General features: G+C 37.5%; 1 protein-coding gene across 1 annotated transcript in view; it reads left to right on the forward strand.

The window, feature by feature from the left end:
- Positions 1-769: 769 nt before the first annotated feature.
- SH3YL1 (SH3 and SYLF domain containing 1) overlaps positions 770-22,384 on the forward strand; it is a 40,917-nt gene continuing 19,302 nt past the window's right edge. The window contains exons 1-9 of the mRNA XM_031063928.1: positions 770-803; positions 5,843-5,953; positions 6,963-7,076; positions 7,580-7,644; positions 11,240-11,352; positions 14,464-14,592; positions 15,319-15,463; positions 16,111-16,183; positions 16,891-16,947. Of these exons, the coding sequence (XP_030919788.1) occupies positions 770-803; positions 5,843-5,953; positions 6,963-7,076; positions 7,580-7,644; positions 11,240-11,352; positions 14,464-14,592; positions 15,319-15,463; positions 16,111-16,183; positions 16,891-16,947 (841 nt within the window). The remainder of the gene's footprint in view (positions 804-5,842; positions 5,954-6,962; positions 7,077-7,579; positions 7,645-11,239; positions 11,353-14,463; positions 14,593-15,318; positions 15,464-16,110; positions 16,184-16,890; positions 16,948-22,384) is intronic.

Genomic DNA, 22,384 nt, shown 5'->3' on the forward strand with positions numbered 1-22,384 from the left:
GCCACTCTGCAAGGCCACGTAGTGCTTGCTGTGGTACTTGCACCCTGCCATAACTCATACTGCTATCACTGACAGATCACTGATTTCTCACACCAGTGTTGTTGATGAGCAGTGAAATATGGAAGCTGGTAAAGCTTCAGGAATCCAAGTGATAAAGATCATGGCAGAAATGCATGAGCATAGTACAAAACTTCACTGTAAAGAGACTCTGTTTTCTGCTTTTCAGCTCTACTTCCATTGCCTTACACTCCTGTTCTCCCTTGCTGTTCTCAAGGTGCATATGTCAGAATTGTACAACCTTGCCCATTGTGTCAGTAATGCTTTCCCATTCCCTGCTACTGCTTTCATAGTCTCCTTGCCATAAGCAGGATGTTCAGAGTGTACATTCTGAGCCTTTCCTTGTTCGTGGTCCTTGGAATCTGGAGGAAACAGTATCTGCTTGTTGCTGTTGGTTCCAAACCAGGAGTAAGGAGCTCAGGCTCTGACAATAGTAGTCTGCTGGATTTCAACTAAAGAGGGTTGTTATTGCTTTTATTTTTTAAAATCCTTTTCCTGTAGGTTCCTTTTCAGCTTATTCCACTATTTCCTTGAACTCCACAGATCTTTTCTTGACATTTCATTAACCTGGATTCTTTGCTTTCAATCACTGGCTTCAAGTGTTGGAGATCATAAATGAAGACTCACAGAGACATGTTTAGCATAGGCTGCTGCTCGTCATCCACATCTCTGTATTGCATCACGTTTTCTTGGGCTGGGCAAAATGCCTACGATGCATATCTGGCATGCTGTTCGAGGAATTCCAAGTACCAGATGAATCCCAAGGCCGGAGCCGGCTACCACAGTATCATGTTGTTACACATTTGTGGAACCAAAATTGCATTAATCTCTTTAATTGTAGTGCCAAATTGAAATTTCTTGTTTAGGCCCTTTTCCAGTGCTGCACAGTCTTGTTTTTCAGGTTTCTCCTTCCCATTAAAATGTTGTTCTTTAACTTTTCTTGACTATGCGAATTTTCATGTTTATGAATGTACATAATTTTGAATGTTCTCTGTTCATATAAGCCTTTTAGCATTGATGTTCCTGATGTAACTATGGGTATTTGCAAATCAGCTATGCCTTACTGTATTCTTGTGCTATTTCTGTATTTTTAGTGAAGTGAAAGCAAAGACTGAATGGGGCTCATAAAGGTATTTGTCATTGTTTTTCTTCTTTTTGTAGCCAAAAAAACCCACAAAACCACTTTTCACCAAATACTTCAAAGCTCAAACATGCATGAGCAACATATGTGTGAAATCTGCATGTGAGTCTTTGTCTCCCCTTTGTCATCTGTTCTTTGAAACTGTACTTTTGATGTTTGGGTTCTCGTAATGCCACTAGGCTTTATTTCATCTGTTCATATTCAGCATAATTTTGATTGTATCTGAATTAGTTATAGCTTTTAAGTAAAAAGGCTTTATTTATTCTTTAATGCACCTTGCTCAGATAATTTCACCAAATGTTCAGCCAGCAAATTATTACTGTTAGTCAGAATGTAAATTAGAGGCTGACGCACTTGCCTCATCAGCTTACAAATTAAGCAGTTAATCAATTTTGGTGTGATATTCCCCCATGGGGTTTGTGTTGCTGACTCACATATGCTCAATATCTTCTCCTTTCAACAACAAGCAGGAGTGCAAATGAAGCTTGCTCCCAGCTGAGCATTCTCTGGTCACGGCATTCCAAATCCATCAGTCAGTGTATCCTCCTGATAGATGTTATTGTCTTATTGCTCCTGGTTGCCTCTTTCCTGAGCAGTGCTTGAATACAAACCAGACAATTAGATATGCATACTTAAAAGCTAATAGGGAAGACAGTGCTACAGGGTTATTACGTATGTTATTGATGGGGTAAACAGAACACGGAAATTCTGCTTATGTCTAAATATTTCATACAGTATTTTTGTTAAAAAGCAGATGTGTCTGTATGATTTTTTTCAATAGATTTGCGATATTAAATGAATTTCTAAGGAACTAATTTTGCAAACTAAATCCAAAGGCAGGCTTGAGGGAGAAGAGGATAATTTGATAGATGAACAGAAGCTGAAATAATTTTTGAGGTCACAGAAATCCCACTTACAATTTGGTCTGTTTACTGAGTGATTAAAATAAATAGAAGCAAGAATTTACTCCTCTGCCTTCACTCTAATATTTCTTTTATTTCTGTTGTATTTTGGGACAGATGCCACCATTGCACCACGGGTATGTCCTTTTTTTTAAAGTGAATAGTTTTGAATTGTCTGACATATTAGTGCTATTTTTGTTTTACTAGGGTTTTTTTTTTACTAAAAAACAATTATTTTCTTTGCCTTTGGACAAAGTTTTATGAAATTGATTGATCTAAAATTAAATGGTAAGAGTCAGGCCTCAGCCATACTATATATACACTATATATTGAACCATTAAACTGCCTTTTTAGTGTTGATTGTTGACTCTGCCCTTATATAATCCTGAACTCTGTTGACAAAATTCTGAGTGTGGCATAGCTCAAGAGGAGATCCAAGCTTCCCCCTTTCCTCAGTGATAAAAATACTATATTTCTTCTGCTGTGGTTCTAGCATTCACCAAAATGGTAGTCCAGCCCGGCCTTATCAGGCATCATATTATACATAATTGAGTAATTGAGGTCAGGGTATGGATTTGTTTGGGTTTGTTTGTTTTTTTGGTTTTTTTTTTAAAGGTCATCAGTTCCTCAAGGCTCCTGTAGGCATCCGACCAGTTCCTTGGTATCTAGACAATGTTATAGAAGTAAATAAAGGAACTCAGTGAGCCACTGGGGAAAGAATCATATGGTTATCTTTGAGTAACTGTGTTGGTTTGCAGCAGGAAAGTGTTTAATCAGGTGACTTATTCATCCTGCCCATTGTTAAAACCTCTCTGTGCCTTTTTTGCTTGCCAATTAATGTCACTTCAATTTTCATACTTGCTACTATCTACATTAAAATCTTACTTGCAGCCATTCTATACAAGGTAGAGCTTTGAGCTTTACAGTTGGTAGCATGTTCAACCTCTTTCTTTTTTTCTTCCCTTCTTTACCTCTCTGTACTTCTCTTGTGCTTTAGAAATACCGCCCATTTCTTAGCTTCTGAAAGTGCACATATCTAGCCACATGCAAAGTAACTGGCAGAATGCTGTTGTCAAATCCACCTGCTGTGTCTTAGTTCAGAAAAATAATCCTGCATTACTTTAGTCTGTGGCAGGAAGGGAAAAAGCAAGGGATAATGGAGCAGTGAATTCCTGTAACTACCTAAAGAATGCAGAAGAAATGGCTACCCAAGGAATGCAGAAGAAATAATGATGAAGGAAACAAGTGATACAGGGAGAAAGTGAAGTTTCTGATGTTGGTTTGAGGATGAGAAGTTAAGTTTTCCTGTGCTTGCTGTTGTAGAGTACAGCTGGATGAATATCTCTCCAGTTTCTCCATTCCCTGGTCATAAAGGTACCCCACACCATGCAGCACACCAAAAAAAAAAAAGCAAAACACCCAAAAACCACTTTTGACTAGGGCAGGTTGCTCAGAGCAAGCAGTTATGTATTGAGAGGTGAAGGAACAGTGAGGCAGTAACAGTATTACTTTTGCTGACTCTTGACGTTCAGCTTCAAATTCTCTTCAATTAAATAATAGCTCCTATGTGCACAGTGGTATGCACACAGTGTTTTCTGGTAACCATCAAATCTTTCTGCAGCAATTTTGAATCTGAAGTCTGAAAATGCTTGCAAAAGCTGTATTGTGTTTTTATATTTTTTCCCCGCTATTATTCCTGTTAGCAGACTTTCAGGTCTGAAAACACCTCATTTTCTCAATGAATTTAGCTAAGGGATTTCTCTTCTAATTTGTATGAAATATGAGCTGCTTTTTTTTTCTAGTAGTGGGAAGAATAATTGGAGATGCTTTTCCAAATTCTGAGATTAGCCAAAGAGAAGCAAAGGGGAGGAAGGAATGCATGGGTAAACAAGGAAGGAGTGTATGAGAAGAGCACAGGAGTTTATTTTATTTCTCTAATCTAGAAGCTGGATAATGCTTTGCTCAGTATTCTTTTTTAACTCCCCAGTGTTTTCATCTCCCCATGTTTTTTATCTCCAGTGTACAGGTTTTATTTTCATTGTCTTGATCACTTTGCCAGAAGTCTTGCATAGTCAGGCACATAACTGTCCATTTTACCGCAGTCTAATCTCACTGAACCATGTGAAAAATTAAGTACCATGAAATGTGTGTTTTGGATAGACTGGGTATGTGACCCTTCCCAAACTCGAGACCTCTAGACTTGCAAAGTATCTTAAGTGAAAACCTAATGTAGAAATGTTCAGCTGATTTTGCAAATGGACATGCACTGTGTATTACAATGTTAATTATTAGTTACAAATTGTAATATGCTAGGTTTATTCTTTGTGCCTTCTTGAGCAGAACGGTGTTGCAATATGCTTTTTGGGACTGCCTCAATTTATCTCCGTACAAAAACAGAAATCTTATTTTTCTCTTACAACATGCTGGTCATGTTTGCCCTCTGACCTTGAAAATGCAGTGTGAAGTACAAACAACAGAAGTAAAAGAGACATTTGCTTCACCCCACTTTGTTAATCTACCAATAGCAATTGTGAGTTCATGTTTTATTTGAGCTACACTGGCCTCTCCTCTTGCCTTGTAGCCAGATTCCAGCCTGGGGAAGCCTTCCAGCCACAGAAGAAATTCATGGTCAAAACTCTTGAAGCAGTTCAACAATTCTAGTACTGTAACAGTCAGAGAAAATTAACATGCCAAGAACTTTTCAGAATATCCTGAGCCCTTAGAGCTCCACCTTCTCCTATCCTTTCACACTCAGAGTCTTGACTATGATCTTAATTTTCTGAAAAGAGAAGGGATTATTAGGAGATAGAATTAATATTTCTAGAGTCTGTCACAATCTATATGTTTCCTTTTGTTCCCAGAGAGGCTGATATTTCTGCACAGCCTTCTGATGACTGATGTCACTTCAAACTCTCCAAGGTTGTACTTGCTGCATCTTCACCGAAGCAAAATGTTTCTTCAAGCTGCCTCAGGGGACACTAATCCAGACATTCAGCTTTCAAAATCTCTCTTGTTCTTGAAATGTCCCATCTTGCTTGGAGAACATACCAGAGGAATATTCTTCCAGTTGGAAAATGGAGGTGTATCATATTCTAGCCAAGGGAGCCTGGACAGAAACCTGGCTGAGTTGCTGCTATGTGCTTCACTTGGTCTGAGCTGAATTGCTCTCTAAGCTTTATTGATGTAACTTTAAAATGTATTTAGTCCTCACCTTCTTGGTTTTAGGTGGCAATGTTGTCCAGAATGAAGAGGTGAATGAATGTTCAGGGCATGCCAGTTAAAAAATAATCCACTTTTGACTGAATGTTGTTTCTCTATGCACAGTGTATTTTTATATGTTTGTGAATTTAGGAAGAGTATTAGAATTTTATGGGAACGCTGTCACTAATTTTTTCAGAGACGTGATGTGAGACTAGATACATCTTTGGTCTGGCAATATATTTATGTGTTAGTTGGACAGTTTGGTTCTACTATGCTTGAAAATAGTGTTGTTATGTTCAGATAGGAAAACAAGAATAATTTAGGTAACTCTGAGGGAGTTCAGTAGATGTAACAATCAAGACTAACTCTTATCTCTTTAACTGCACTAAGGCTTCTTTTTGCAGATCTACAGGTGAAACATTACTATTTCTACATAAAATGGTATTTATCATGTTGCAGAATACTAATAATTTATAATACTTGATTCTGTCTAGTCAAGTAGATATCCTAAACTGACCATATTTCTTTCCTTTTTATTCAGTGAACAACCCTATACCTTCCAACCTGAAATCAGAAGCTAAAAAGGCAGCTAAAATACTACGAGAATTTACAGAAATAACTTCCAGAAATGGACCAGATAAAATCATACCACGTGAGTAAAGAAAATGCTTTGATTCAGCTAAAACCTTCAGCACTCCCTGTGTTGCAGTCATGCTGTCTTTACCAATTCCCTCCATTTCCACTGACCACAACTTAGAGATGAATGAAAATTTCGGATGCTATAACTTCTTTGAATATAATTTGGAAGTAAAGGGTTTCAGTTTGCTGTATTCTTGGCAGCTGTTACTTACTGGGAGAGATCTTTTGAATGTTTACTGCTACAAGGTACCTACATTGGAAGGCTTCCCCCAGGATGGACAGGCTGTCTTATGCTCAACCCTATCAGTGTATGTTCTTAAGAGAGAACCTGGCCTAGTAGCTCTAGCTCTTGAATATCTGTGTTGATTGGAATTAGCTAGATGAAAATAAGTTGAAGCAAAGAAATCAGGGTGATTTTGATACTGGTTCAGCACTCTTATTTGCTGCTGTCCTCTTCATTTTTGCAGTTGTTACTCTGTGTTTCTCCTAGTGTCTTCCTCCACCTGGTGTTGCTGGTTGTGGTTTTAAATCCTTAACTGTTATGTTCTGGAAGGTCTGCAATAAGATTTGCAGGATGATGACACATCAGTATTTGCCACTGTCTAACAATACAAGCTTGTTAGGCTGCTCTATATTGCTGTGATTTAAATTTGGGCTCCTCCAAAAATTTCTGGAGACATGGTTGTCAGTTATTCACTGCCTGTTTTCTGTTTATCTTGCCAAGGGTACTCACGCACAAAGTGTGTGACACTAAACAAACTAATTCTATACAAGCTAATCAGGACTGGTGGAGCAATTTGGCAGTGTATAGATTGTCACAGGCTAATGTGACTAGCAGCTGGGTTTGCAGTTCACTGTGGTGGAGGTGTCATTATTAGTTCAACTTTTTTTGCAGTTTTCTTTCAGCTTTTTCTTTGATTATTTGATTTTTGTGTTCATATTTGTTAAATATTGAGGGTTTTTTTCCCCTTCTCTTAGAACTTCTCTTACAAGGTCTTGAATAAATGATTTTGCTGTTTCAGCTCACGTAATAGCTAAAGCCAAAGGCCTTGCAGTTTTGTCTGTTATCAAAGCTGGATTTTTGGTGACTGCTCGAGGTGGAAGTGGAATTGTATTAGCTCGTCTTCCTAATGGAAGTAAGTGGATATTTTCCTTTTGTACTTCATGAGAAGTTAATAAAAAAAGATAAAAATATATTTTTTCATTATTCTTTTTACAGCATAAAACAGGAGATGTGTGATGAGTCAGGCAAGTAGGTGACAGGTGACAGTGTTTGGTGTGAATACTGTTTTCAAGTCTTTGTACCTTTGTTTGACCAAATGTAAATCTTTCCATATCTTTGTGGAAAATAATGAAATATAAAAGTACATAGTATAAAATTGATTACAAAAATTGATTATATCTGATTATGAAGTATATGATAAATAATTTTTAACAAGGAATTGTTTAGATTGTGAGTGTTTGTATTTCTTAAATCCTTTCCTGTAGGATAAAGCATTATAGTTATGATTCTATTGTAGTGGTTTTGAACATAGTTTTAAATAGAGAATTTGTTAGCATATTTAACTGAATAATGAAGTGAGTATTTCTTGTAATATATGGTTAAAATTCTGTAAATTTGTCTTGTTTTACACAACAGCCTGGTCTGCTCCCTCTGCAATAGGAATTGCTGGTCTTGGAGGTGGATTTGAAATTGGAATTGAGGTATGGTTTTGCATTTGAAGTACTTGTTGGTAACTTTTTTTGCAAGAAATTAAAATACATTCAGAAAGATCTAAATGTTAGTGAGACAGTAGAATCTACTTTTAAGTACAAAAATATTATTATGAAATCCATTTAAATCCATAAACAAAAGAGGGGTTTTGATCCCATCAGTCAAATTGTTAGAAGAGATTTAGATGAAAAAAAGTGACTACACTAATTTCCTTATTTCTCGCTTCTAGCTGACTGAATTTTTCACTTACAGAGAGCTTCCTGTCAGTGTTCCCATATAAGACAATTGAAGTTAATTGAAAAAGTATCCTGTACTTTATAGTGTGTCAAATGCTTTGCTAAAGGGCACAGGGACTCCATCTGGCACGAAACAGTGTAAAGAAATGGAGTAAAATGGACTCCACTTAATGTTACTGTATTTCACACATTTCCCACTCACACTTGTGGTTACTGACATGACCCTTCAGTTTGAAAGCACCAAAACTGGTGATACTTCTCCTGAAGGAATACTACAGAAAAGGAGCCAGTTCCAGCCAGCAGAAATGCTTAAGTAAATAATAATAATATTCAGAGAAACCCTGGTGAGCTGAGCCCCAACAGCGCTCTACCTCTGCTTCCCATTTCTTCTTCCTCACAGCTCCTTCACTCTTGTATGTTTTCATCTTTTCTCTGCTACTCACGCTGGCCTCCAGACTCATCCTTCTCTTTGTTTAGCTTTTGTTCTGCTGATTCCCAAAGAAAATCAGAGTAACAGTATGCTGCCAACAAGCAATGGGCATTCTGCTCTTCAGAAGAATCCATGTATGGATGATCTGGGTGATCCTTGGCAGCCCCCAGTACATCTACAGCTAGCCAGCTGTCCCTGTCCTGGCAGCCAGTCAGCCAGCACTCACATACTGAGCAATAGATCAATATTTTATTCTCTCCTCATTGTTCACTGTGTGATCTCAGGCATTATTGCATGCACTTCTTAAAGGATGATGTGAATACAAAATCATTAATTTTTATAAGGGATTTTCATTGGTTTTCATGACTACAGGATCTGAATGCATTAAAAAGTGTTCAGTTTGAGCCCCAGAGTTTGTTTCATTGTGGGCATTGTTTGTTATTTTTTTCTTTCCTTTTAAGCCTCTTCATGTGTTTTGATTAATCTATGAAAAATTTCTGTCAATCATCCCCACCTAATAATTTAGATAATGTAGACATTTCCTATTGATACTGAATCAAATAATTCCAATACAGAAGCTACTTGTGAGAAGGGTTTTTTTCTGAGTAATACTGTGCCCTTCTGTCATGGTTTGACACTGGCACAATGCCAGTGCCCCATGAAAATATACTTCCCTGGTGTTTGCTGTGAGATGTGACCAGGAAATAAGCAAAGCAGGCCTCTGCCTTAGGAAAAAAAAAGTTTATTAACTAAACTACAAAAGGAAAAAAAACCACACACACACACACGCACACACACACCTGGAAAATGAAAACTCCACAAAAAGCATTTCCTCCTCCCCCCACCACATTTCCAATACATCTTCCAAATTTCAAGTCTCCGTCCATCACCCTGTAAATACTCAATTCCAGTCCATCAAGAGGAGAGGAGTCCTTCTTGGGGCCATGGTGACCTCTTCCTTGCATGCCCAGCGCTCTCACCACTGGACAAGGAACAGAGCTGCTTCAAGGGTTATCCTTTTAAGGGTGCTTTGACCAGTTCCGAAAAAAAGCACAGTTTCCTCATCACTCTCGGGACCTCTTGTCCCCCCCATACTTGTCTACCCCCTGGGGCCGGGGGGTCTCCAAAACTGAACCCTCTCAGTTCTGAGCCATTGCCTCCCCCCTGCAAGCAGCCTCTGTGTCGCGAGGAAGCATGGTTCTGTCCATGGCTGTACCAAAAAGAGTCCAGCAACCAGCTACTCCATCATCTCTTTCCGGCCTCTTCTTTACCCTCCCAGCCTCACTCACTGCTCCTACCCAAATCTTCTCGGGGCCTCTCTCCCTCTGTCTCTCCTGGGGGGGGGCTGCCCAACACCTCCTGGTGCCCCCCACCACCCTTCCATCCTGAGGGGTCAGGCCTACCTCTGCCGGGCCTCAGGTCTTCCCCTCCCCCGCCCAGCTCGAAGCCGGGCAGGGGAGGCCTTGCCTCTTTGCTGGCCGGAAATCAAAGAGAGAGCTCCCAAGGGAGTGCTCTGCTTCTAACCCCTGTGTTCTCAGAGGCGCATCCACCCTCAGTGGCCAAGCCTGGTGTCAATTTAAAATCTGGACACCTATTGGCCTCTGGCCACTCCATTCCTAGAAAACCTGCTTCCTGTAAACCCACGACACCTTCATTTGAAATTTTAGTCAGCTTATGAAATGCTGTTTCCTCACTGACATTATTATAACACAATCTTTTTTATTTCTTCTAGAAAATACATGTTACTCAGAAGTACCTGAGTGACTTAGGCCTCTACAGTCCCATTTCAGCATTCTTCTAGTCCTATATAAACTTATATGTTTTAGAAACTAGGTGAAATTTATTCCTGTAGGAGAGATTATATTTGATTATATAGTTGTAGTAATACTTATGGATGTTTTTAAAAAACAAGATGGAGATCACACTTCAGAAGTCACAGTGACTTGGTACTTCAAATTAAGGACCAGCTTTAAATTTTATATAAATGCTTTCCTTGAAGGCTTTCTCACTATGGATTAGCTTATCTTTAACAATGGATTCATCCTCTTAATGGGTAAGAGGAGGAAGCAGTATCCTGACAGATGTTCTCCCTCCATCCCTGGATGATCCACAAACTGTCCCTGTAGCCATCTTTTGTTTGGGATGGGGTGGAGGGCTAATAACAAAGACCTCTCTTATGCTGTGTGTAATACTTCTAGGCCAGCCTTGTTTTGCAAATAATCTGGTATTTCCTCTTGTATTCCCTGCTGTCACTGATTGGAATTTGGGGTAAGTTGAAAGTTTTTTTCTTGAACTTGGCTTTCAGTCAAGTCCGTCAGATGAAAGATCAGGTGCAGTAGTCCTTGGGTATATTGCTACCTCTTCAATTATTAGGTTTAGTAGGTTCTTGAAGCAAATGACTACATCTCATATTCAAGTCTTAAAAAGTTAATTACTAATTCATACACACACACACAGATATATAAAACTCCTGACATGAAAATAAAGTTTTGTCAGTTGCACCTGTATACTTTTTGGTTTTTATTCTTTTGACAGGAATTTTTGTTTAGTAAGTTCTGTCTTGCCTTTATTAGTTTAATTATTGAAAGATCAAAATTATTCACATCTGAAAATGTGCCTTCATAGTTGTATAAGCCATGGAAAATAAGAAATTGTCAATTAGGAACTTTGAATTAACATTGAGTTTCTCTTATAGCTTTTGTTTCTCACATACTGACCATATCAGCACTTTGAAAAAAATCTATCAAATTTGATTAAAAAAGTATTTGAAAGGATTTTTCATTCAAAATACCTTGCAGAAAAAGAATCAACTTTGTCATGGAAGCTGTTTCAAAATAATCCTTTACAAGAAAGGAAGATCATCTCCTGTGCTGTTCTTTCTTCTTAAAAAGTGTAGTACTTTTACTTGATATTTTATAGGTCTCAGACTTAGTGATAATACTGAATCATGAAAGAGCAGTAGAAGCTTTTGCCAAAGGAGGAAATCTTACACTTGGAGGAAATCTTACTGTGGCAATTGGACCTCTGGGGAGGTAGGTAATATGTTTTTCTAATAAGGCATATATGGAAGATAATTTTCAATAGCTACATTGATGTGGTATTTTTTTACAAGTTACGGAACAACCTGGGCAACATGTGTGCTGATTGGGCCGTATTGTTCTTGCCAATCACTTTTTTTTTCCTTTTTTTCTTCTTTCTTGATTAAGTAATTTATTGGTGGAAGGAAAGTGTTCTGAGATTTGCTCTCTTTTTGAAGAAGACTGTTTGGCTAGGCTCAGTGAAGAGCACAGGTGCTTCTGTGCCTGATAGAACTATGATTTTTAGTAACATATGGGTCTGTGCTTTCTGTCACCACAGATCTGCCCAACAGTACATGAAAACTACACCAAATAATTGCTTTAAAACCTTTAAGTGGTTAAGCCTGTTTACTTTGAAGGATGAGGTGAAATAATCACTGAATAATTTTACTTGGAAATGAGTCTTGTAACACTTTTACTCCAACCTCCTGCTCAAACCAAGGTCTGTTACGATTTCATATCAGGTTGCTCAGTCCTTTTTTCCAGTTGAAAATCCACAATGAGGTAGACTACTTGGTTCTCTGGGCAACCTGCTCTTCTGTTCAGCTCTCCTGCCTTACATCCAATCAAAGTATTTCTTCATTCTATTTATGTCAATAGTATTTTATTCTTCCTCCATATGCTGCTTTTAAGAGCCTGGCTTCATACTCTTGATTACCTCTCCCTAGATATTTGAAGCCTGCTGTTAGGTTTGCCCCAAGTCTTCTCCAGGCTTACGAAGCCCAGCTACCTCAGACACTGCTTATGCAATATGTGCCTCCTTATGGCTACTCTTTTTATGATTATGAAGTTTTTACTGCTGTTTTTTAATCTTTTCTAACAAAATAAAAGGGTGATACTTATTGTACAGAAGAGAGAGAGATCTGTGGATCAGGGAAGGGCAGTGAATATCATCTACCCTACAAAGCCATTTCACTGTCCTGCAACATCTCTGTGTCCAAGCTGGGACATAGGTGTCAGGGTGGGAAGACAAGCAAACAGAACTGCAAAACAAGAACTGTATCCTCACATTAGAAGAGCAATGGTAAATGGTTTATGTTGAAGTCTGAAGCCAGATTTCTTTACAATTCCTCAGGAGACTCTTCTAGGACCTCTCCTGCTTGCTGTTTTTATCAGTGACCTAGAGGAGCAGCTGCAAAATATCCTCCTAAAGTTTGTGGATGATTCCAAACTAGGGTTTTCAGCCAGGACACTTCAGGGTAGAGCCACCATTCAGAGCAATTGCCCTAGAGAGTGTAAAGATCCGACATGAAACCCTGTGAAATTAAACAAGGACAAGTGCAAAGTTCTGCACCCCTGTCAGGCTGAACAGCTTCCCTACAGAGAAGGCGCTGGGATCCTGGTGGGCAGTGGGGCTAAGTCAGCAGTTGATTGCTGATAGAAAAGGCAGTGAACAGTGTAGGGACTTGCATTAACAGGACTGTAAACCAGTAGATATGGGAAATAATTGTTCCCCTTTACTTGACATTTTATAGACTGTGCCTAAAATACTGTGTTGAGTTGTAGCCCTGCAGGAAGTTGTTTATAAACCTGAGTGTGTGCAGTGAACCACCACCTAAATGGCCAGGTAAATGCAGCATGTGAATGATGAGGCTGGTGGAGCTCAGCTTATTGAACCTGGATGAGAGAAGACCTTCTGAGGCTGCATTCCCAACAGGGCATCACCAAGAAGACAGACCCCAGTTCTTTACAGGGGTGCATGGCAAGACAATGAGAGGTAGTAGTCATATATCGAAACAAGGAAGGTTCTGACTGGATATGAGAAAAAGAAATTTGACGCGAATAAAGTTGAGTGCTGATACAGGTTGTTCAGAGTGTCTGTGGAATTATATCCTTAGAATTCTTCAAAAACTGTCTGGACAAAGTCCAGAGCAACCTTCTTTCAATTTGATGTTGTATCCATTTTGAGATGACTGTCTTTAAACCTAAAATATTATGTGATCTTGTGAAGGACAAATACTGTAATCTTCCAAATCTGTTGAGGCTCAGTAAGGCCTCACTTGAAGTGTTTGTGCTGACCATAAAGTCTAGGAGGATTTGGAAATATTGAATAGAGTTTCACCAGTCCAAACATAATCAGATCATTTTAAAATGTGATTAAAGTGTGGCTTAATAGTTTTCAGAGGAGGCTGTTAGGATCCAGTTATTAAAATTATTACAGAGATACCTCTGCCCAAATAAGATGCAAGTGAGACCATATGCTGAAGTCAATAGTATGGATTTTATTTAACAGTAAATGTGAGTGGGGGAGAGAGAGAGAAAAAAATAAAAAAGAGGAAGAAAGGAGAGAAAAAGTGACAGAAAGACACATTGAGTAGAAAATATCACCTCTCTGTGGATCCTGACAGTGCCCTGTTGATCTCTTCTTCTGGTCTTCTCAGTGGTGAGGGCTCCACGAGGCTTAAAGTTCAATGGATGCCTGTTCAATGGATATGTTCAGGCTGGTTGGGAGCATCCAGGTACCTCCCCTGGTTGGGAAGTTTGACAGTGTCTCTTGCCACAGGCTCTGATCTGTTGCATCCCTTTGCATCACATTCAGTCCTTTGGTGTAAAGCCTCAGGAATCAGTCTGAGTGTGCTTTGGGGATCTTTGATGGTTTATGATCCCTTCTCACGTATGACAGCTACCTCTCTTGTCAGTGCATTGAGTCAGTTATGCCCATCAGACCTTCCCCAGGGAGGGGTTGGGAGTTATGTAAGAGAGAACAATTACCATGATAAATGGTGCCATCCCATCTTGCAGGATTTGCCTAATCAGCCTGGCTTGCAGCCTCCCTCTCTGTCTTGTGTGAATCTCACTGCACATCCAAACTCACCTCTCCTCAAAGGATGTAAACCTGGCCTGAGCAAATCACCCTGGAGCCTCCTTGATTGTTTTGAGTCATAAACCATGAACAGTCCAGTCTCTCAGAGACCAGATGGGGAGCATTCATATGAGGCAGTGTTTTTCTGTGCTTCTGTCTGAAAATAGGGTAAAAATAAAATGAAGGATTAAAAGAAAAAGACAATTGCTGTTCATGCTAGAAAACTGTATTGAAGAATATCAACCAAAACCTTTTCCTTCCAGAAACTTAGAAGGGGATGTTGCCCTGAGAAGCTCTGCTGCTGTCTATACATACTGCAAATCTCGAGGGCTGTTCGCAGGCGTATCTCTGGAAGGAACCTGTTTAATTGAAAGGAAAGAAACAAATCGCAAGTAAGCTCTCTTAATATCTATAAGGTTCAGCAAAAGCAGAGTGACAGAATTAACTAGGACACATTCACTTTGGAAAAAGTGTTTTTTGTGGAAACATACTATGTTAGTTTAGAATTTCTTGAGGGACAAGGGTTTCTTCAATTTAGACATCTTGCAGTGGGTGTTGAGATGATGCTAAATGTTCAGGGATCATTTATCTGTGGCAAGTTGACCTTAGTTAGCTAGCCACCACATGCCAGCCCAGTTGCTTTGTCACTCCCCCTCCTCAACAGAATGAGAGGAGAAAAGGTATGATGATGAACTCATAAGTTGAGATAAAGGCAGTGAGATCACTTACCAATTGCTATTTCAGTCAAAAAAACTCCAACCTCATCAAGGGGAAATTAGTTTATTTTATTTTCAGTAAATAAGAGAATAGGATAATGACAAATAAGAAAAAATCTAGAAAGCAACACCTATCCCCCACACACCTTCCATCTTACTGGGCTCCACTTCAATCACAGCTTCTATACCTCCTCCTCCCAAGTGGTGCAGGAAAATGGGGGCTGTGGTCAGTTTTCAAAATTTACAACTTTGAAATAGTTCTGTCATTTCTCAGTATATGAGCATAGGAAAAATCCAGGGCTAGGGATGGAGATAGGGAGCGTTTACACAAAAGGAATTTATCTAGAAGTTAAAATGTAATAATAATCAAATACCTAATAGTCTTTATTTTTTTTGTATCAGGTTTTATGGGCAGGACATTCGTGCTAGTGCCATCCTGCTTGGTGATGTGCCTTTCCCTGCTCAAGCAGATGATCTTTATGAAACTCTAGCATCCTTCACTGAAGTGTATGAAAATGAAGAGCAAAAAAATAATCCAGGAAAATCTGTAAGGGAACAAAGAAGGGTTTATGTTCTTCTTTTTCACATAGGCTTTCCCTGTTTCTAAGCTGTTCCTAGTCAGTGTCAATGCTGATGTTCATCTGTTGGATGACTGAAGGTGGAGCACATGTCAGTTACCTCATACGGAACATTTGTTCAAGTATTTCCCTGCTAGGCTCTTGGGGGCAAGAGTGTTGCTGGGTTTGCTTTGCATCTTCCAGAATAGCAAAGCGCATCCTTGTTTTGTAATTGTGCATTATCAAATCTGAGGTGATGATCAGGAATGTTTGATCAAGTATTTTTAGTCAAGTTAATTGCAAATTGGATACTCTTAGTTTTCCTACTTTTTCTGTCTTCCATTCAAACAATCACATTTATAATGTAATACTGAGACTGTAGAAGATGTTTTCTTACAGGTGTTGATGTTACTGATAGACAAGCATTTACTTTCAGCTTTGTTAAACCCATGGTGATTTACTTCAGTGTCATGTGTATATCACTAGTGTTTAGTATGCTTTTTGAGTTCTTACAAGTTCAGTAGAGAAAGAGTAATTTTAATTTTTTTTCAGTGTAACTTGATGTACTTCTAGGTTCTGAAGTCACAATCTCTGTCCAGATATGATGCTATGTTTTTAAAAAACTTGTGTACTTTAGGTAAATGAACGACCTGCTAGACCATCAACCAGACCAGAGCCACCTAAACCCACTGTTAGACCTACACCACCAGGTGAAAATTTTTGATAATGGCTAATTAATTCTCTTCATAAAATTAGAGCATTAAAGCTAATTAATACTATGCAGTTATTATAGCAGCTGCCTCTATAAAAATGTTTTTTAAGTACTCTTCCTTGGATAAACACCAAAAGCATGTTGATGTAGTGCCATGACTGATACAGACTAAAGGATTTGGTTTTTTGTTTTATATTAGCAAACCTTTTCTCTCTGACAGATTTGCTATAGAAACAGTATTTTTATAGTTGCAGAATCATGTAGTGATTCAAAGGAAATATTAATAGATACAGGATACATAGGAGTCTCAAGTACAATGGAATGTCTTAGTAAAACTAACAGTCCTAGAAACTGCTGGTCCAAGTTCTAGAAACTTCTTTTTTCTGGAAACTGTAGTTTCTCTTTAGGTTGTCATTATCTTTTAATCATTAGAGTAGAGCAAAAGAGGCAGAATTTTGGCTCTTTAACAGTTTGTCTTAACAAAGTGCTTTCATTCAAAATGAAGCTTTACTGTGCACCTTCTCTTGTTAATGTAATTCTCTGGTTAAGGATGGGAGGCAAAGTCTGTATTTCTTTCTTCTGCACTGGTTCCTAGTTAACTGCAAGCATTTAATAACTGTTGAACTCTATCCGAAGAGCAGTATACAAAATATAACAATATATGTTAGCGTGTCATATAAGTCACTACTTTATTTTCTCTTTTAGCTAAAAAGAACACAAACAAACTTTATCCTGAACTTCCCAATGATTATGCATCTGGAGGTAAGTACTAAGCTTATACTTATTTTATTAATACAGTGTAGAATCTGAGAAGTCCTAAAAGTACTTTGAAGGATATGCAAAAATATCTGGCCATTGATATTTTTCTTTATTGTCTATATATTAAAAAGAGATTCAGGTGTTGTATGATCTCATGAAAATATTTCATAAACATTAATCTTATTCCCTGGATTTACATTCTAACAATGATGTTCTTTTTCTGAGCAGTCCAAGTTCTTTTGGTTTATTCTATAAGCTTGAAAAATGCACTTGGAGTCGTAAAATTGTTTTATGTTACCACCTAATTGAGATGAAAAAGGAAGCTGATATAACAAGCTTCTGTCCAAGTCCTTATGCAATGTACTATAATTGCTGTTTTAATTTTAAAAGTGCTTCCACAGATGATACCTGATTATGCTGGCATAAACACCAATTTACATGGCTTCTTCAGGCTTTTGTATTGAAATAACTCTCTGTTACACTAAAGATATTACTATTGATGCTCTTATGTTTAAAGCACTTTCAGCTCTTAACAGGAGAATCCTACTGTGAAGTATTTGCATTCCATATTATGTATATATATATAATATGAATATGTACTTATTTTTCATGTATTGCATCCTCACTTGAAAATAAAATTAAGCAAAATACCTCTTTTTTACTTCTGCGAGTAGAGCTAAAATTGAGTTTGATAATAGATCACTATGAAAAGTCTGTTTCAGGCAAAGTGTAATTAGAGCTTTTCACTAAAAATTAAGATAAATTATGTGTCTTTGTCTTTACATTCTTTTTCATATCTTCTCTTCATACATGTTCTTGATGTGTGTGTCTGTAGAAGGGGCCAACATAGCAGTATCTTAAGCTGAGCTGTCAGTGTGACTTCTGCAGATTAGAGACTTCCCAAGAATCAAGATTTGTAATGGGGTTATAGGACTTCTACAAGGAAAAGCAGGATGACTCTAGTGGTCTGTACACAATAGCTGTCAGGCAAGAGAGAAGAACCGGTCTTCTAGCCATTAAAACTAAGCGTTCCCAGTGTTACCAAAGCCCTGACCAACTGAGAACAGGTTTCTAAAGCTTGCACTCACTTGCTATGTTGAAGGGAGTGTTCTTCTATTCAGGTGCAGGTGATAAGGTAAACATATTCCAGACCCATCTGTTGAATGGCTTTCAAGATTCTTTGAAGTCAAGATACAGACTCAGTCTGCTACTGGGGATTTCTAGCAGTTTCTGGAAATATACAAGTTTTTATTTAGGAATGCAGGGGTTGGGGGCAGTAGGATCTTGTTTAAATGATGGCATAGTATATTTGGCTTTCTGTTGCAGATTACATTTCCATAGGTATCTGTTCAAATGCTTTCTGAATCCACAGAAATACTCTGTGCTTCTAAAGGCTAAAGTTTTTTTCCTTCTCGCAGAGGGCAATTAAAGTTGAAGTCAAGAGTCACAGTCTCTTTCACAAAGAGTGTATTAATGCTGGGGGATGAAATAGAAAGAGCCATAAGGCTGTATCTCCTGTCAATGATCTGTTTCTTCCTATTTATAGTCCAAATTATTTCAACAGAGCTGCCTAGCAGCTATAGCACATACATGTCAATCTGTATTTCAGGAGTAGTTGCAGCAGCAGATGTTCTTCTACAGTGATCTGTAAAAGACATATTCAAAATTTTTTGTGTCATTCTAGTTTTAAAAATAAATATAGATAGGCAATAGAAGAGTGAATTAATCTTATTTTTAGGAAGCGATGTGTTAGGTATAATGGCTGGGATGGAGGTAGGTTTTGATGTTCAGCAACAAGCTTAAGTGGGTTGCAAGAAATAAAGACTTGCCTTTGGGGAAGGGGCAACTTGGCATTGTGTTACCAGCATGTGGTTTTGCAGCAGTTATACAAGTAGTAGAAAGGTTGAAACATTAACTCTTCTCATTAGATGAAAGAGCTAGACTTGTGGATGAAACATTTTTAATTATTTTCTGTGTACTTGAATTATATAGATAAGTAATGTAATATAACCTTTTTCAAATGCAAGAAAACGATAAATGAAAAACATTATTTTCCTAACTGATAATGTGATACTTGAACTCAGTTGCAAGAAGATTGTTTTCATGTAACTGAATAATGCTTAAGGTAATGCATTTCGTTTTGTAAAATGAGCTTCAGTAGTGTTTTAAATGTTTCCAGAAACTTGGGAATACCACACATTTTATTTAGATGCAGATAAAAATTGCACAGACCTTTTACAATTCTGGGAAATAAAACCCCAAAACAACCACAATAAAAAACCACAACAAATTAGTAGCTGCTACAGTTATTGTGATTCAGTGAACTATGAATTTTTTACACTGGTAGACATTTTTCTGAAGACTCACTAAATAAAGAAATTTGATTAGCTTATGAGCATGAAAGTTCATGCCTTCTCCTTTACTAGAATTAGGCATTTGCATTTCATTTTTCTACTTGTCTACTTTATTGTAAAATCTACTAAAAGAGCTTACTGGCCCTTCCAAGATTTATTACCACAACATAGCTTTCTTTTTCTGGGTCTATGACTCTTTGGACTTCTTTACACCATCTGTAATACAAACAACCCATAATTCTTTAGTGACTACTTGGACATTGTAGACTCAGGAGTTTATTTCATTAGGACCATTTTTTAGATACATTAGGTTCATAGTTTGTCACACTGGAATATCTAATCCTAGATATTAAATTTTCATTAGTGTTTTGATTTGTAGATTTTCTCCTTGGGATTCTGCCATGGAGCAGCAAGTAACCAAAAATATAGCTAAATGATTACTTCCTGCATACCATCCTAACAGTGTGCTGAATACTATACAATTCTGACAATGTTACAGTGATGTGGTTTCCCAGCTGAACTGGTAGCTGCAGGAGCAGTGATCTGCTGGTAAAAGTTGGGCCTGGGTTGAAGTGAATGTTGTTGAGAACTGAATCAATAACAGGCAGTTTGTTCAAATCAGAAGTTAGATATTTTTTGCTTTTTCTTCAGCTCAGCTTATCAGAAAAGGACTGTTTCACATGTTTGGTAAAGAATCACTTGAAATTGCCAAGGTGCTGAAATGATCACTTGAGACAGGTGTGGGGATGAAAATGGAAGAAATTTTCTTCCTTCCAAGCAGTGTGCTTTCACTGTTCTTCACAATTATCAAATCTCACTATGGGTTTAAATTCTTACAATACTATAAGACAAAATGCTCATACTGAACACAAAAGCAGTTCTTTTGATAACAATGTAAGTATTTTATGATAATTTGGAGAAAATAATGGTGCCGTCTGCATTTTTTAAGGGGTCATGTGATGTGCTCAGGAAACCCAGAGGAACTTCTGGATGTGAAGCCTGAATATTTAAGGATTTTTTTTTTTTGTAGATTGCTTTCAGAAACACTGTCTTTCTTACTTTCCAGAATTGCTAAACTAAATATTTTAAAATTTTATCTTGAGAAAAACATTTGCCTTCTTCTTTGGATTTTTGAATGCAGTAAATTATCTGCAGCCATTGAACTTTTTAACTATTGTGCATAACATCAACACACTCCAACCTGATTACCATAAAACTAAAAAAAACCCCAAAATATGAATTTTGACTTGGTTTTTTTCAGCAGAAACCTTTCACTTTGAAAATAAAATAAAATATTAACAGATTGTTATTGTCCCAATAGGCATATATTTATATTCTTGCATATGAAAGAAGTGCTATATGAAACCTACTGATGAGGATATGGAGGCAGATGAGAAAATCACTGTTTTTAAGAAGCTAAAAAAAATCCCTTCTTCTTTCAATGATGATTTTGTCAACCTCATTATTAAAAATTCATGTCTTCCTACATGAATTTGTCTGCAGCTTTTAGACAATATTTGTTGTGGCTTTCTTCACTATATTAAAGAGCCCTTTGCTATGCAGAGGAGTTTTTATTTTTGTTCCCTTCTTGTTCTCTTTGAGACACTTGTGCTGTAATCAAATCACTTTTTGGTCTTCCTTCATCTTTCTTTTGATTGCCAAACAGATTGATTGTCAAAAGTTATTTTCTCTTTCCTCTCAAATTTTAAGTAATATTAACAAATTCTGAGTTGTGAGCTCACTGACATCAGTAAGATTTGGGCTTCTAAAAGCTCTAATGAATTTGTACTAAACTCCAGTCCTTATATTTTCTATTATTTATTTATTTATTTAAACCTTCTTGCGTGTTCCTTATCTATGTTTAAAACAATTGAGGCAATATTGTCCCTTTTTGATTAGGTGGTACCATAAGGTGGCAAATTCAGTTTGTGTTAACTGAATGCATCAGAGCTGCTGCTTTTCATGGTTACAGTTCTCCAGGAATCAGGCCTGGCCCACTTCTCTGTAATTTCAGAGATGATCTCAGTGCTTCTTTTGGTAATCTATGAACACCAGATGGTTCAGTAGATCTGTGAAAATCTGCTTCCCAAGAGAATTCCAAGACAGATTTTCATGCCTCCTGAAGTGTATTTTGTCAAGGAAAATTGAGGGATCTGTATGTGAATTTGCCTTTGTTAGTACATTATGGGGTTTTTTTGTGGCCAGTTACAAATGTTTTAACTAAGCCAAGAGAATTATTTGGACTAAGGATTCATAGACCTCTTCTGAGGTAAAAAGCTTTAATTTTTTTTTTTTTTTTTGCTTGTGATTTACCTCCTGTTTCACTTATTTTACTTTCATACCTGTTCTGCAGTTCAGTTTACATCTGACTTTTTGTCTTGTTATTTTGAAAGGTACTACCCTCTAGGATAATATTGATCAAACTTGGAAAAGAAAATATAAGCTGGAACATGGGAACCATGCTAGCAGTCTCTGCATTAATTAGTACCTCTACTTATGTGTGGTGCTGAGCTTTTTTAACGCAGTATAATGAAAAAATGGAATTTTTACTTAGAACTGCTGAAAGACAGCATCACTCATGTTCTTGCAACTTTAAAATAGGTTTGCTTTGGTAAATATGTATTGAAGCAATCACTTTATTTTTTTATATATGTATTTTTCAACTTAGGTTTAACAAAACCAGTACTATTTTGGAACAACTCTGATTTAACTGGAAATCTAACATGCAACTATTTGTATTCACTGTGCAGTTCCATGTTTAGATATGCCCACTGACAAAAAAATCTGACAGAGAAATGTATATGTGCCCAAATCTCCTCTTGATGACTGACTTTTGACTTGGGCATTTTTATTTCAATTAAGACTAAGCACCACAGCAGGAAAGTAAAAATATTTCATGAGTTTTCATACAAACAAAATCAGCTATCTCTGTGGTCTCAGACTAACTTTTTCTCAGTATAATACCTGAATTTTTGCTTTTCCTTTGTTGTTAGAAAGCAAAGTCAAGTCTACCTTTCTAGGATATTGTCTTTATTTCATTATGTGCTTCTTTCTGTCTGTTTTGGATCAAGATGATTTAAAATGGT

This window comes from Geospiza fortis, unplaced genomic scaffold, assembly GCF_000277835.1.
Source record: "Geospiza fortis unplaced genomic scaffold, GeoFor_1.0 scaffold356, whole genome shotgun sequence".
NCBI lineage: Eukaryota > Metazoa > Chordata > Aves > Passeriformes > Thraupidae > Geospiza > Geospiza fortis.